The sequence below is a fragment of the Ischnura elegans genome, chromosome 3 (genome assembly GCF_921293095.1).
Source record: "Ischnura elegans chromosome 3, ioIscEleg1.1, whole genome shotgun sequence".
Taxonomy (NCBI): domain Eukaryota; kingdom Metazoa; phylum Arthropoda; class Insecta; order Odonata; family Coenagrionidae; genus Ischnura; species Ischnura elegans.
In genome coordinates, this window is record NC_060248.1 from 130,171,612 (window position 1) to 130,187,425 (window position 15,814).

General features: G+C 37.6%; 2 protein-coding genes across 4 annotated transcripts in view; both read left to right on the forward strand.

Moving 5' to 3' along the window:
- Positions 1–5,808, forward strand: part of LOC124156575 — a 216,457-nt gene extending 210,649 nt beyond the window's left edge. For all 3 annotated transcript variants that reach the window (XM_046531201.1, XM_046531203.1, XM_046531202.1), the window contains exon 9: positions 2,240–5,808. In XM_046531201.1, the coding sequence (XP_046387157.1) occupies positions 2,240–2,328 (89 nt within the window). In that variant the 3' untranslated portion in view covers positions 2,329–5,808. The remainder of the gene's footprint in view (positions 1–2,239) is intronic.
- Positions 5,809–10,130: 4,322 nt separating this feature from the next.
- Positions 10,131–15,814, forward strand: part of LOC124156578 (mitotic checkpoint serine/threonine-protein kinase BUB1-like) — a 35,314-nt gene continuing 29,630 nt past the window's right edge. Inside the window, exons 1-4 of the mRNA XM_046531206.1 lie at positions 10,131–10,493; positions 10,661–10,862; positions 13,287–13,483; positions 15,268–15,508. Of these exons, the coding sequence (XP_046387162.1) occupies positions 10,357–10,493; positions 10,661–10,862; positions 13,287–13,483; positions 15,268–15,508 (777 nt within the window). The 5' untranslated portion in view covers positions 10,131–10,356. The remainder of the gene's footprint in view (positions 10,494–10,660; positions 10,863–13,286; positions 13,484–15,267; positions 15,509–15,814) is intronic.

Genomic DNA, 15,814 nt, shown 5'->3' on the forward strand with positions numbered 1-15,814 from the left:
TCCCGGGTGAAGAAACGTCCTGCCGCTTATTTTCAGCGTTAGTAGTGAAATGGTTAACTTTATAGAATGTGTGTGCATAAGGATAGATAGTTTGAACCCTCCAGTAATTTGAGTGAGTCAACCAGCAGATTCCCATGGCACTTTGGCTCCTTTTTAGACATTGTTTGAACGCGGTTTAGACATCCTCCTGACAAACAAGTCTCCTTATTTCCTCGAATGTTTCTTTGTGGAAATCATGATTTTTTTCTCTGCTTTGGCCGCTCACCGACGCGACGGATTTCCACGGGCCGCTGTTCAGTGCACTGCGCCATGAAATCCAGATAGTCGTCTCGTCGGAAATTGGCCTGAATTTCACGGCGCTATGCTGGGAACGGCAGCCGGCGATAAATCAATGAAGCTCCGTGTATTTCACGGCATAGACAGTGCACCGCCACTTTTTGCCGCTTTTTGACGGCTTTGCTCCTGCCGTCGTCAATGGCTCGGCACCGTGCTTTCAAGGCACCCATTTCAATCCGTGAAATGCACACAGTGCTCCCTTGAGGCTACTTTCAGACATGACAACTTTTTGCTGGCCGCCGTTCTCCGCACAGCGCAATGAAATTCAAGCTGCTTTCAAACAAGACATCTCCATGGATTTCACGGCACAGTGCATGAACGGCGGCCCGCGGAAATTCATTGCGTCGGAAAGCGGCCGGTGCAGTGAAAAAATTACGGCTTAAATATAAGCCTCGAAAAACAATTTTGTGGGAGAAGCATGAGCTGAAGAAAAAATGATGAAAATCGCGTCTTGAGTTGGTGAAAATAGCCCATGAATTCAAACGAAATTCGCGTATTCGAGGGAAAACCCCGGAATTTGCGCTAAAATTCATGTTATCGCATTTGCGACTTTTGTATGTCCTTAGTCATCAGAGTGAAAAGTTTAATTTTAAACACAGCAAAATTGCAAGCAATCAGAATTAACCATTCCAAACAAAAACTGATGAGAATAATTATGATGTGTCGAGTACATTCCCCTTGGACTTACTGGAGTCTTTCAGAAGTCGAGTCAGGGAAATTTATATTGATAATCATTAATAAAATATATCAAGGCTTATAGTCTGAGGTTTCAGGCGAGATGGAGTGGAAATGTGACATAATGAAAATGAAAAAGCAGGAGCAATTTCCACAATTTTACATTTATTAAAACTACCGGTTTCGCTTTTCAGCATCATCAGGTGCTGATGATGCTGAAAAGCGAAACCGGTAGTATTAATAAATGTAAAATTGTGGAAATTGCTCCTGCTTTTTCATTTTCATTATATCAAGGCTTGGTTAAAAAAAATTTCTTTTTGTGAGAAAGGTATTGTTTTTTATTATGAAACCTGTACAGTATCTGCTAATGGAACACTGCTTACAGAGTCTTACTGGTCTTTTGGGAGGGTTACAACTAAGTTTTTGTGTACTTGAGATGCTTGAGCAAGGAGAATTGTTCACTTGGGTGCTCTTGGTTCCACTCGCGTTTACTGTCATTGAATTTTTCTAATCATTGTTTTCATTTATGATCCATTTCATTTGTAATAGTTTTTATCTGCTGCCTGTTGCATTCTTGGTTGAAATATTCTACCAGTTTCTTTTCACAATCATTGAGGGTAAACTCAGCCTGGCCTATGTTGCTTAAGAGAATAAGGAAACCAGGATAAATAGCTTTAGAGACTGTATTTTTATTGTACGAAAGTTCAAGTAAAGTATGCAAATGAAGAGGAAATAATACAGAGCACATTATTTAGATAATGCAGCATGAATGTAATGGAAATATGTTGTTATTAATATGGCCTATAGCAAGGGTAGCGCTATAGCAAGTATCTTGTGTACTGGCAGGTCCATCCATGTGTAAAAGCACAGGGAAATCATCTGCCTACAATGAGTGTCGTGTTTGTGCCAGCATGATGGCATATTTTGTTTTTCTGTGCTTGGAGAAAAATAAATATTTTAAGTTCCTTTTCTGGATTTCTCCAAGAAAGATATATTTGAATGCAATAATTTGTACTATGGGGAAAAAATGTTTGCCAGACCTTGTTACCGCAATCATTTCTTCTGTGGTACTACATATTGTCATTTTTGCTAATATTACTAAATATATGTTTTAATTAATTACATTATTCCCTAATTTTACCTACTGTTTTCTGAAAACAATTGTATGTGCCGGAAGGTGCTATGCATATCTGGTAAGATTCTTAATTTGCTTTTCATTTTATTTCAGCATGGGAAGACGTGTTGAAGGAGATGACCGTTCCTGCAGTGAAGCCAAGTGGTAGTAATAGGGTGCAATATTATGATGGGGCACAGTGAGGCAGGCATTATCTTTATTCCTTGGTGGTATCATGTCATTTGTGAAGCAGATATCAAGGTGAATGTTTTACATTTAAGCTATGTAATAAAATATCAAAAGGGGACCATGAAGGTAATCCCTTTGTCCTTAAGCCTGCTCTTTGTTGTTGCCAAGTTGTCTTAAGAGAGAAGCATGAAGTCAGATTCAAGTTTGTTCAATAATCCTTGAGTTTCTGAGTACTAAAAATAAGGACGCTGCAAGTTGGTACTGGATGCTGTTTATCTACTGCAGTAACAGTTAAATGACTAGCGTGGAAGTGCTTTAGAGAGGGTGTATGCTGTGATGCCCCTAATCATTGTTTTCAGTTTTTTTATTTAAAAAAACATTGTGATGAAGGTCTTGAGGAGACGAGTGGGTATTTCCTTGTTTCCTCAAGACTGCTTGAGCACTGTGAAGTTAGCTGCATTATGTGATATAGCATACTCTTAAAGGTGTGCGCAACTGTGAATTCAAGGTGCTGGTGCGAGTGGAAGTTCATTGAATGATTGTGACGGATGGCTGTCTGTCTGTCTGTGTGCGTGTGATTGTTGCTCTCCTTTCCCACTTCCTTTTTGGAGCCAACGGGTCATTAGGGTTTCTTAAACTTGGCTGTTTTGTTGGAATAAGTACCCTTTTTGAATGCCTTTCTCTTGTATGTTTAGTGCGTGAATCTCCCCCAATCAGCTTTGCTTACTCACTTAATCCTTAATCATTGTGTGGGCTGTATCACTTCATTTTACATGGGGGGATGGAAAGGGGTTGAATGAATGTTCTCTGTGAGAAAATGCTGATTGCCCTTGCTGTTCGTTTCAATGGGACATGGCTAGATTTTCCTTTATTGGTGGAGAGCTTGTTACTCGTGTAATAATCATGTTGTGTTAATTGCCTGAAAACAAGTGCCAGGATATTAGATAATTTTTTAATCTCTCCTGTGGTTCTTTCCCTGCATCTCAGAGCTGGCTTGGTAACTGGCAGTGCCGGCAAGGTCCATGAGTGAGTGTGGTATATTCATATATCAAAGTGTGAATGTATGAATGGTTGTGCACAGGTGTGAATGGGCTATTAAAAAAAAGTAGGAAGCAAAGAAGTCCTGTGACTTGAATTAATAGAATAAAGCAGTGTTCCTAAAGCTGCTCTCAGGAAAGACACATTATTGAATAAATTTTTCTTATATTTGGCGTAATTGTTACCATAAAGATTTGAAATTTTAATGGTCATGAATGTTCTGGATATGGGAGGCTTTCCAGCTGAGTGTGTTCGACTCAAAATGTGTACGTCTCCTCATCTCCATTATTTGGCGACATTACTCCTGTCACACAAATTAATCAATCCCTTCTGTTTGGTATTGCTGTCAGTGAAGATAAAAGCATGCCCCTCCCTTATTGTATTTATTTTCATGACTGTTTTCATCAAATATACTGCCCTTGGATCATTGCCGTTGATATACATTACCATGTTTAAGAATAAAAAATTATGTGAATAAAAAGTGTTTAAAAGCTGATGTTATGGAGTGATTCATAAGGGGACTAAAAAACTTTGAGAAGTATCAGCAGTGCTTTCACTGGTGGTTACCTCTATTTAACCACTGTGCTGGCCTGTATGCGGTGACAATATATAATTTTTTAGCTTTGAAAAATAATGCATTGTAATTTCTGTTTGGCAGTTCTGACTCCATCATGTTATGTATAGGGCTGAAATGTAAAACAAGAAAAAATCAAAACTATATTTTGAACTAGTAAGCTAAGAGTATACTGACATATTTTTTTCTCTTTTTTGTTTGAGTGTAAACTGTGTCATTGAACTGTTGCTAGAAAAGACTGGTGGAAGCAGCCAATGCATTACCCTTCCTCCAAATGTTATTGAAAGCCACCCTGTTATAAGCGGTGAAATAATTAGTGAACAAACATGAAATTCCTATATACTTAGCCATATAACATGGTTGTAAGTTAAGCCTTCCAAGTGAATTTTCAAGAATACGAAAACCATGCAAAATATAGTGCACTTTGCGTGGCTCTAGGAGGGCAACTGTGTAAGTGAACTTTATGGCTTAAGCCCATGAGGCAAGATTAATAGAGGGTGTTTTGCATCCAGATGTGACTGTTGATGTGTTTGTGATGTGCAAGTAATAAAGGAAGATGCATATTAGTGTGATGGAATAATACGACCTGTGAATAGGTCGCCCATACTGTTAAAATTGATGGTGAGGCTTTGAATTTAGCAAAGACCCACTTGTTTGTGGTGTGTAGGTGTGCTTGCAAAAGTCGTTGATGGAAAAGTGTGTCTGCGAGAGAAAGTGGGTGTGTGCACACATTTGAGCGCAACATTTTGTTCATGCATGTGCACATTGTTTTCTTCCTTGAAACTGCACCGTGACTGGTGATCACTGTTGCAGTTGTGAGAGTGATCTAAGCCTGCCATTCGTGGACTAAAAAAATACCATTGCTTCCCCTCGATCCCCTCCCCCTCCACCCCGCCCCCCTTGCTGTGTACACTCTTTGCCCCGTCCCCCCCCCCCTCTATATTCCCCCAAACTCACGTCTCCATGCCTAATTCCTTCCACCCCTGCCTTTGCTCACCCCTTTGCCATAGAATCGTCCTCTGCTACTTTCAGTGCAACGTATATGCTCCCCCGTGTCGTGTAAAGCTCAGTGGGGGGGGAGGGGGGGAGAGCACCTGCAGACAAAAGAGGAAAGACGAGAACATCCTCTTTAAGACCATATTCCTTGCCTCTCAATCGCTCAAAGGCATCTGCCCTTCATCTCCCATTCCAGCTCCCCCCATTCCCACCACAATTATTAGCAGCACTCTTAACCTGAGAGATCCAGTGGGACTCATTTCTAACAGAGCAATACTCAACTGCATCTTATCACTCTGGATCTGTGACAGTCGTCTGTAATCTTCCAGTTCAACTCAACTGAAGTTCTGAAAAAGCTAGCTAAGAGTTATTTTTTCCTTGGAAAGGTTTTGGTGGCAGCATTTTCTCCTGTTTTCAAATTCATTGCATTCAGAACTGTCAGAGATGTTAATTGCTACTGTCAGAGCTCATTTAGATTTTGATATCCAAGTGTGCACTAAGTCAGTATACATGTACATAAGATTGTGGAGTACCATCAGGATAATTGAAAAGTGCATATGTCTGAATTATATAATTGCTGACCAGTTGTTTATTGAGTTTAAAATACCCATTGGCATTAAAAAATTTGGAATTACAATGTTATCTGTTGTATCACAGTCACTGCATCTTCTGCTTAAGATTACATGCTTACATTAGCATGATATTTGGTTGTGCTAAACATTTGAAAACAATCCAATGGGTGGCTGTATGTTCAATTACCCTACTGTACAGTCTTGTTATTTATTTTTCAACTCTTTGACAGCAGCCCTTTAATTTTCCATGATCTCTCAGTCAATTGGCATTGCTTGTTTTCATATCTTGAGTTTAAATAAATATATGGACATTACTATTTAGTTTGTTACCTTATTTTTCTCACACAGTTAATGTACCCAATGGTTTTTATTCCAGGGTTTATTATCTTTGAATTATTTTCAATGTGTGTCAAGGGTGCAACCAGACTCCTAGATACTGTAGTGCTTACCTACTTACATGCTTTGCATAGTTATCTTGAACACGTTCACTCAAGTATTTTTTTTTAGGATAGGACGCTTTTTTTAAAAATACTATCATACTATGAATTTGTTTAGTGGGACATAGTGATTCAATCATTGCTGTACCACTGGAAGTGAGGCATAAGAATTGTTATCTCAAAATGAGGTTTGTATTATTACTATGAGGACTTTGTAGGGCCTTTGAAAATCTACTACAGTTTTATTTCATAGAGATGTACATTGATATGGGGTTCAAGTAATACCTAATGTTTCTCTTCCAGGTTATCTTTGTTGAAACCAAAACTGTTGTGAATTTTTTAAAATAAAACAGTAATATTTAGCACGGACAGATATGTACCTGCAGACCAGACAGATATGTACTTTCTAGCCTTAGTTACTGTTGATTCTGGTTGTTGAGGGCTGAAATATTTATAATAAATCTCTTCCTTCTTTAACTTTAAATGGTTGGGCATCAAGTGATGTTGAAAATGACCCTGAAAATATTCATGTGGTAACTTGTGGAGAAGCGTTTTATCAATAGCTATCTTCATTGCTGGGAACCTTGTTGATTCATAAATGGTGGGACGAGAGAGGAAGCTTCTGGAAGAGTGAGGGAGTTTTGATAAATATTTTGAATTCACTTTAAAATTAGTTCACTGAATTGGCATGGGTACTTACTTGGCAGAAGATGGATTATCCATTCGTCTCAGAGGCCCATGATGATTAATTTTAACCTGTACGTGTGTGTCCTCTAGATATCAAACTTCTCTCACCTTGATTAAATTCACATGTGTCTAGGTGTTCAAAATAGGGAACAGTTATGATTCAAAAGCCCCTCTTTCTGACCCCAATAGGATGGTTGGCATGTATTGTTGCAAAGGTCGGAGAATTCATATTTGCTTGCATAATGGTAGACTTTATAGTTAAAGATCTTCTAAGATTTTTTTCTTTCTCTCTTATAATCTTCCTTCTCTATAACTCCATCTACTTATTCTCATATACTTGGGAAACTGCCATTAGCATATCTGCCATCTTGCACTTGTCATCCTGCTAATATCTTTCAAGACTAAGAGGTTATCAAAATTTTTTGCAATTGTTTTATGGTGATTTCGTGTGAGTCAATTGTCTGCTGTAATCATTGGTTATTCCTCATTAAATTCACTTAGTGAGAGTCACATGGTATAAAAACATTAATTTTTTACTGATCTCCTAGTGGTATTCATTTATGCATTCATAATTGACGAATACTATACGAATGAAATGGGACATTTATACCAGTTTTACTGCTGCTCCCTCTCTCTGTCATATAGGTTGAGTGATTTAAAGTAAAAAGAATGTCACCAAGTTGTAACCTCTGGTTAATGTCTAACGTAATAAAAAGGTTGCCTTCAATTTCAACCTCTTTATCTATAACATTTTATGGTCATTGCATCCAACTGACAGATTTGGTTTGAATATCAAGCTCACCAAAGTTATTGCAGCACTTATATTATTAGTAATAATGAAATTGACAGCATTAGAATACCAAAATAACTTATGCTAATTTGCCAGTAGCTTAGTCTGAAAGTGTTATAATATTGATCGCAATTAGAAAGGAATTAGGGCGAGTGAAAGGGAGAGAAGTAGAGACAGTATCAATGTTGACAGTTATAAAAGTGTTCTGAAGAAATTTTTGCTTAATTCTCTTTAGAGAAAAGCGTGAATGCGGCACCCAACTTCATTCTAAAGAAAATAATTTGTGCGTAAACAAGTAATCATAATATCTTCAATGAACAGCATCATTGAAGATGTAAATAGACAACTCTCGCCTCCTCTTCCAAAAGACTCATCTGAACAACTGTGAACAAAGGGCAAGAAGTGAAATACTTCGCGCTTTTCCTCATAAATATTTATGTAAAAGGAATCACAATGTTTCACTGCACTGCAGCATCATCAGGACTGGCTCTGAAGGTAACCGTGGCAGAATAAATGGCCGCATGTGGAGGGTGGGGGTGGTGTGATTTCCCATTTCTGGGTTGGGAGGGTTTGGAATTTTAGTTGAGCACTGATGGATTTCAGGTACTGGGGGGGGGGGGGGGGGGTTGTTATGGATTTACTGAGGGAGGATAAGGAGTGTGGAATGGAAGGGAAAAGCATGGTCGTGAGGTTTTCTTTCCTGCTAATGCCCAATATGATGAACAGTTGTACCCAAATTTCCATTCTAGTCGCCTATTTCTCTCTGTGAAGCATTTCTGGAATGATATCAGTCTGATATCCTTCGACCAGATGGTGAGTTGCGAACCGGTGTTTCCCATCCTTTTTTTCAAAATCTTTCTTACGCTCTTCTGCTCGGACTGTCAAATTTCTTCCTGTCTGTCTTATGTAAGACGTCATGCATTCACCACACTGCAACCCATAAATTCCACTTTAGTCCTTGATTTTGTTAGAGTCTTTCACATTGGGAAGCAGGTATTTAGGGTTTGTTCTGTAGTGGAAGGCTGGTTTGATGCCACGGTGGTCGATAAATTTCCCAATTCTTAGGGAAACCTTACGAAAGTAATTTATTTTCCACCAGCATTGAGCTTTCACTGGTTCAACTGAGTAAATCTGCCTCAAGGAAATTTCTTTTTTGCTGCCATGTTATCTATCATAGCCCCTGTGAAACCATTAATTAGCTCTGGCCGTAGATTTTATGATGGATACGTGTATCCTTATCGAGTATTCATCATTGGTGAGGAGAACGAAAACTACTGGAAGATGATAATTATGCTGCGGAAGGCTACAAGGATCCTCGAGGATGTTTTGATATTCTCGTGGTGATATGTATAAGATGGCCACTACTTTTTGGTTTTCAATAAGTACCAAACATGTGTTTACCATCCTGAATCATGGATATTGTTAAATAAATGGTGTGATATATCCTGTGTTAGTCCTGGATGGTGCTGCAGTGCAGTGAAACATATGTGGACTCCTTTTTTAAATATATTATATGGAAAAGTATATTTAGATAGATAAATATATTCATGTGGAAAAGTGCTAAGTATTTTAATTCATATACTACAATGGATTTCCGCGAAGTATCAGCCTCCACCATTCATTTCAACAGTGAACATCTAATATAGGGGCCGTTAGGAAAACCGAAGGCGGCGAGTGGAGGGAATGACAGCAGCAGCAATCTACTTCTTTCTGATGGGTTACCATGAACATATATTAATGTTCATATAATGTAATAAGTATGTTCACAAGGGCATACCCAGGATCAAAACTAGAGGGGGGTCAAGCCATGGTCATTCAAGTTGTAACAAAGAAAAGGTCGAGGATATTAAAATTTCAAGAAGATGATAACAGCACTTAAATAGTTTTAAAATTATTCGATCAAAAATAAAATATTTTTATTTTAATAACATATGTGATACATAGCTTATGTGAAACTTACTTGAATTTAAAGAAAATATGTTCCCCTAGCTGGGTACGATCATGTATGTTCATGTGAATTACATTGGAGGATTGGACTGCGGTTTTGTTGACAATTTAAGCATGTCAGGTCAGAGGTTTAACGATGCTCTGAAAGACGGAGTGGGTACGTTATTGATACTCGATGTAATGAATTTGAAAGTGATCGTGTTTAAGTGTATTTATTTTCCCGATATAAGTATTGAAACAGATTTTAATTAATATTGCTGAAAATACTATTCCATGAGCTCTAATATAATGACTGTAGACGTATTACTAAGATAAACGGAGGTATATTTATGAATAAAGAAAAAATGAGTAAAACATTACTACATACGCATGAAGAATACGTTATTATGTATTCTTCACGGAGAAAAATTATCTTGTCTGTCAGCAAATAAATAAATGTTTGCCTAGTTATAATAATTAATTGTGTAAAGTATTATGAAAATGCAAAATAATCTTGGAGAAGCAGACGGCAACTGCGGGCCAAGGGTATCGAAGGGCATTATAATTTATGAACCAGCGGCCTACCGACTTGAACAGATGAAAACGTTGCTAAAAATTAAATCTATTCAGAAAGTATAAGTAAAAGGGTTGTACTTAGAGATTCAGTAGAAATCTATTTATTACATGTCAATTTATTTCATGTTATGAAAGTTCACATTTTGAACACTGTATTGTGGAGGCGTTAGTATCGTTGGTGGTACCCGCCGTGGAATATGATTGGCTGATATTGGAATGCCCGTTTAGATAAATTTGAAACGTTGTGTTCGCGTGTGTTGTTCTTCGCAGTGAAAATGGTCATTGAGGAGGCATAGAATTTAGTTGTATTTGCGTTTCGGTTTTATCCTCGGCTGTACCTATCGTAGGTTTAACACCGAGTTTCAGCTGACTTTTATCGCGTAGACCCGTGTTATGTGTTAAAGCACTGTAGAATTTCATAGCAGTCGTGTCTTCTCTCTCGAGACATGGATTCCACGGAATTGGATTTTTCCAAAGAAAATATTCAGCCAGTGAAAGAAGGCCGTATAGCTTCGTACTTGAGTACTGCCTTAAATTCTCAGTGCCATGCAAAGTCTCAAAGTGAACTGCTAAAAGAAAGAGAGTGAGTTCGATGTTATAGTTTGTTATCGATGTAGCTAGTGAGATGTAGAATTAAGATTATGCTTCTTGCCATCAAAGTTAGCTTTATTTTTCTTCCTTTAACCCAAAAATATAAGTCCGCCCTTGTTCGTAATAAATTATATTTGTTTTATCGTTACTTTCTTACAGAAAATTCGAGTTGGCATTAAGGAAGTATAAGGGTGATGACCCCCTTGAAGTGTGGTACAATTACATTAATTGGGTAATCCAGGCCTACCCCAGCAACGAAGTTGCCGATTTAACTACGCTCATTCACAAGTGCCTTGCTAAGTTTAAGGACGACGAACGATATCACCAAGATGTTCGTTATGTCAAGCTTTGGATTAAATGTGTAAGTATCCAATCGTATTTAAACAGCAGAAGTGTTTTAGAGATTGTAGCATTGTTCAGAAATTTGTTGTATGCATGGAATTAATGTGAAGGCATAGTAATGCTTAAAAAAGAAGAAACGCTTGGATAACTGATTCACCTTAATTGCTTTGTGAATTCATCAAATACCATCATCATTTTTACGTCAAACATGCGTGATTCCTGAGTGATTGTATTAGTGTACAAGAGGCGTGTAGGTCCACTCAAAGTGCATGGATCAGCCTTTATCTGATATTTTTAAACTTGGGCTAATGTAAGCATTGGCTACACCCTTTTCCGTATCACTGAAGTGTTGAAGCGAGTACATATTGGGCTAATATTTCCCCCATCCTGGGAGCCGTTGTTTCGAAAGCCTGTTTTCTTCCACCTCATGTTCACCAGTAACAGGAGATTTATGAGCATGAACCAAGGTCTCACTGTTGTTTATTTGATGATCTCTCTCTCGCTTATTCCAAAGAATACTATGCAAGCACAATGTTCAATCATTGGGTGATGAATACCTTGGAGGACATGTGGCCGTGGAAATTATCGGGCCCCTCATGGAAGGGAGTAACAAGAAGAGAGGTGGAGATGACTACTCGTGTGGAGTGCCTACTCATGCCATATTGTTTAACACACTCAATGCTGAGAAAATTTATCATAACACACCGCCACGCGGAAAAAATATTTTGCAATAATATCAGATATTATGTCTTCCTTAATCGTATACAATCATACATAGGTCAAAATTATTAAAATTTGCGCTATTAATAAAGAAAATATTAAATATTATAATAAAATTATAATAAATATATAATAATAAAAAGAAGGCAAAAAATCTGCTGAAAGCAAACGACTTGTATCCAGTCACAGGAGAAGACACACTGAGACGCTGGGCACAATTGCAGGGTCTAGTAGAAGACGCGGAGGCAGATGGCGGGCCGAGAAACCTAATGGGACCGATGCCTTGTATTCAAGGCATCCGCGTCCTAGGCTAGCGCGGGATGCCTTGAATTCAAGGCATCCGCATTGAGTGTGTTAACCGGCCCTGTTTGCATGGGCAGAAAACCTGTTGTCAGTGTGTGTGTTTCGTGGAAGGGAAACTTCTTAAACTGTTTGCCATCCACAAATTCAGCCCATTCGCTAAATTTTAGCATTGTGATTTCTTAACTCTTTTTCTCAGACACATCAGGAAACACATCCTCTTTCCAATGTTTCATGGCTGCAAGAAAATTTCCCTAAATAACTTCATTTTTTTCAATAGTGCTCTCTTATCGACCACTTAAACTTCAGCTCTTCAAACCCTATGTTTCTGGCTTGCCCCTTTAATTTAGAATGGTATTGGATTTGAAAAGTCACAGCCTTACTTGCCAGTTAGCATACCAGCTGGCAAGGAGTTCTAGGTTCAGACTCAGATTCTCAGTAGCAACTATTTACTTGATACTCCTACTTAAAGCATCAACATTAGGATGCAGCAGGTATTCGATTTTAAATATGTAATTGTACAGCATGAGGGCGGATTCTAACAGTTGGGAATGTGATAGAGGTGCGGTGTGCAGCCTCTCTATGGGAGTATAATCCAACTGTTTACAGGACCTTCTCTTACCATCAAAGTAAAAACTATGGTTCTTAATTCCCCATACCTTTGCAAGATATTCCTTTTCCATGGTTCCATATCTCGCCTCTTGTGTCGTTTAACTTCTCACCAAAGAAACGAACTAGCTACGCATTTCCATGTGTTCCCACCCGACAAAAAAATCCAGGCCATTCTTGAATACACCTGTGTGTACTTGGAATTCCTGATCGAAATCTGGGATCTTTTATTCTGGTTGAGAAATTAAAGCTTACTTTCAATTTCTATATTGCTGTATTTATGCCTTGCCTTTTAGATGTGTACTATTTCGTATACATATTTTTATCTATTTTGTGTGTTTGTTTTGGCCATCTTCTTTAAGTAGCATCCAGTTTGGTACCCAATTAGCTCCATTTTAATGTCAAAGCTAGATTATACAATGATTGGGAGTTTTTATTTTTGTGGTAATTTCTCTCTCCCTTCCATCATCCAAGTCCTTTTAATAAAATATAATTTTGGGTTTGATGTAATCACCCCATAGTACTCAAGCTTTTGTCATTATCTATTTATTTTAACGTAGTATGTGACTGTAAAGCTACGAGAAAACGCTAGGAAGCGTTATGTTTTGGTGGTATAGTTTGAAGCTCTTCATGAGAAATGGAAATCCTACTTCGATCCCAGTTTAAGGCAAATAATTAATTTTCTCCTGAATTTTTGTGCCTCAGTGCATTTCTGGGTGAAACTTTTAAGGTTGATCATACGGTTGCATATTGTTATCTCTATAATCTCTACACTTCATCCATGACAAATTATTCCGTGATGTATCCATTGCAGGTTGAAATGCAGAGGGATCCATTTGAGACTTATGATATGATCCACAAGCATGGAATTGGCAGCAAATGTGCAGAATTTTATAAGAGTTGGGCTGAAGAGTATGAGAAAATTGGAGATTTCAAACAGGCTTCAAAGATTTATGCCAAAGGCTTTGATTATGGAGCTCAGCCTGCATCAGATCTTGCCAAGGCACAAAGGTTTGTTTTCCTTCAAATTTTTGTTTTGGGCCCTCATAATTTATTGTATATGTAATTATGATATTTCCCATGAAAAATTTCTCTGAATGCTGAATGACAAAATTTTTTGTAGTTGTAACAACTGTTTTTTCTTTCCACATTTGTACCTCATAACTTTGGGTTACATATATTCAAGTACATACATAATATTTTGAATAAGTTCATTCCAAAAATTACCTGGCTCTTCCATTATGTTCACTATAGTTTATTTAGTCAATTTAACTTCTTTTGAGTATTGATTTAGATCCATATGGTGGGGTTATTTTAGGATAACATATGATGTTGGATATTTCTTCTGATTTTTCTCAAGCTCTTTGATTGTAAGGGTGATAGTATAGGGACCTAATTTGTCTTTTACCTGTATCTAGTTGAAGTCTTGTCAATAATTCTCGCTTAGGGCTGGTCTTCAATTGGACATAAGGCGTAAGCGGTATGGAAGCGAAAATGCTATTTCACAATGGTTATATGCTGTAAGAAAGATAGTCAGTGTTCATTCTTGTGCTTTGGGACGTACGTCTATCCAATTGGTGTATGTAGTTGGTATAACTGCAGTGTCTCGTCAAACTGGAAGCAGGTGATAAGTTTTTCAGTTGGCCACACTCGTATGTCTAAGAAATGAAAACTATGGGAAAGGTGTAGCAATGAACAACTATGATTATTATGGTTATGCTACACTGAGCGAAATAGCTCATATTTTTCAAATTAATTTAATAGTTTAATGTTAACTAGCTTCTAAGAATTGATAAAAAATATCAACATACTGGGTTGGTAACATCTACAGTATGTACTTATATATCAAGTTAGTTGATGTTTGTAAAAATACTGAAAAATTAAGTTCATAGTAAGTAATAGAGAGCATAAAATAAGTGCACTGAGAGTTTGGAAAAAGTATATTTTGCAAAAGGTACCTTGGCAACCATCAGTACATATTATGCAAAAAAAATTGATTGATATTGGGACCCAACTTTCAGTCTGCATCTATATTTTGATTTTTTTTCTTTCAGCTCACATCCTAAATATTGTAGATCAGGGCTGAAAATTTTTGCAAGCATAATTTACGTACTCTGAATTACTACTTCACACCTAATGATGTGAATAATGTAATGAAATTAATGACTGATTCTTCCTCTGGCATTGTTCTAGGAAGAAATTCAATTCAAATGTATTGTGCAATAATGGATAGAAATTGCCCTTAAAGTTTCTCAAGTTCCACTATCCCCCGTGGAGTATGACTACTTTAGGTTGAATATTGTGCCATGAACTATAATTGTGACTTGTATTTGCCAAACTCTTTTAGCAAGATAAATTTGAAGAATCTGTTATTTGTATTTGCATTCTTCATTTTGTAATTTCGTATTTTCCTTGCATGTCCCATAGAAAATTACACATTGGTCAAGGTATTATGAGTCATGCATTTTAAATGTATGAAGCTAGGTTTTCTGTCTCAGCCCCTTATAATTGCAGGAATGTGTGTGTTACTTTGCAACTGCACCATTAGTTATCTACATAATACCCCGCAAGCCACCTAAAAGGCATGTGGCAGGGGGTGTTGGGACACCAGCCATTATCTGTTCAAGTATTTTCAATTTTTGATGTGAGTGCTCTCTGTTACTGAGATATTGCTCTCCAAAATGTAATTTAAGAAACTAAATTGCTCATGGGGGAAGATTTTTTTTACTTTCTGGTGTCATGCACATCCTATGTTTATAATTTGAGTTGTACTCATTCATTTAATTTTTTTTTAGGAATTTTGAAGATAGAGTTGCACGGCATTTTGCCACAAAACCAGAGGATGAGTGGATGGCTTCAAATTCGGGCAGTGATGGAAGACGTGTTCTCAGTGCATTGGCTCCCGTTAAACAAGGGAGGGACGAAAATGTCGGGAGCTTGAGGACTGGTGCTGCTATAGCAGGGTCAGCTGGAGTGTTGAAGCAAAGCAGGGGTTTGCAATTGCAGCAGAAACCTCCTCCCCTACAAATATTTACGGTAATTTCAGTCCACCTTGTATGTATTATTGTCAGTAAGGCTGCTCCTTTTAGTGCGATAGGTGTCATTTTGACCTCTCATTATTTTTCCAAAAATTTTCACTCTTTTGCAAGTTTTTTTGCTGCTGAATTAATGATTTACATATCACATTTAGCCTTTACATCTACTATTGCTTTTACTGCATATGCTAAGGTAGGAAAATGGCAGAACTGACATTTTATAAGTTCTTTCCATAAATGACTTTTTTCTTCTGTCTTTAATAGCGGTCTTTTTTGTCGTAAAAATGAGAGCATGAAATTTGAAATG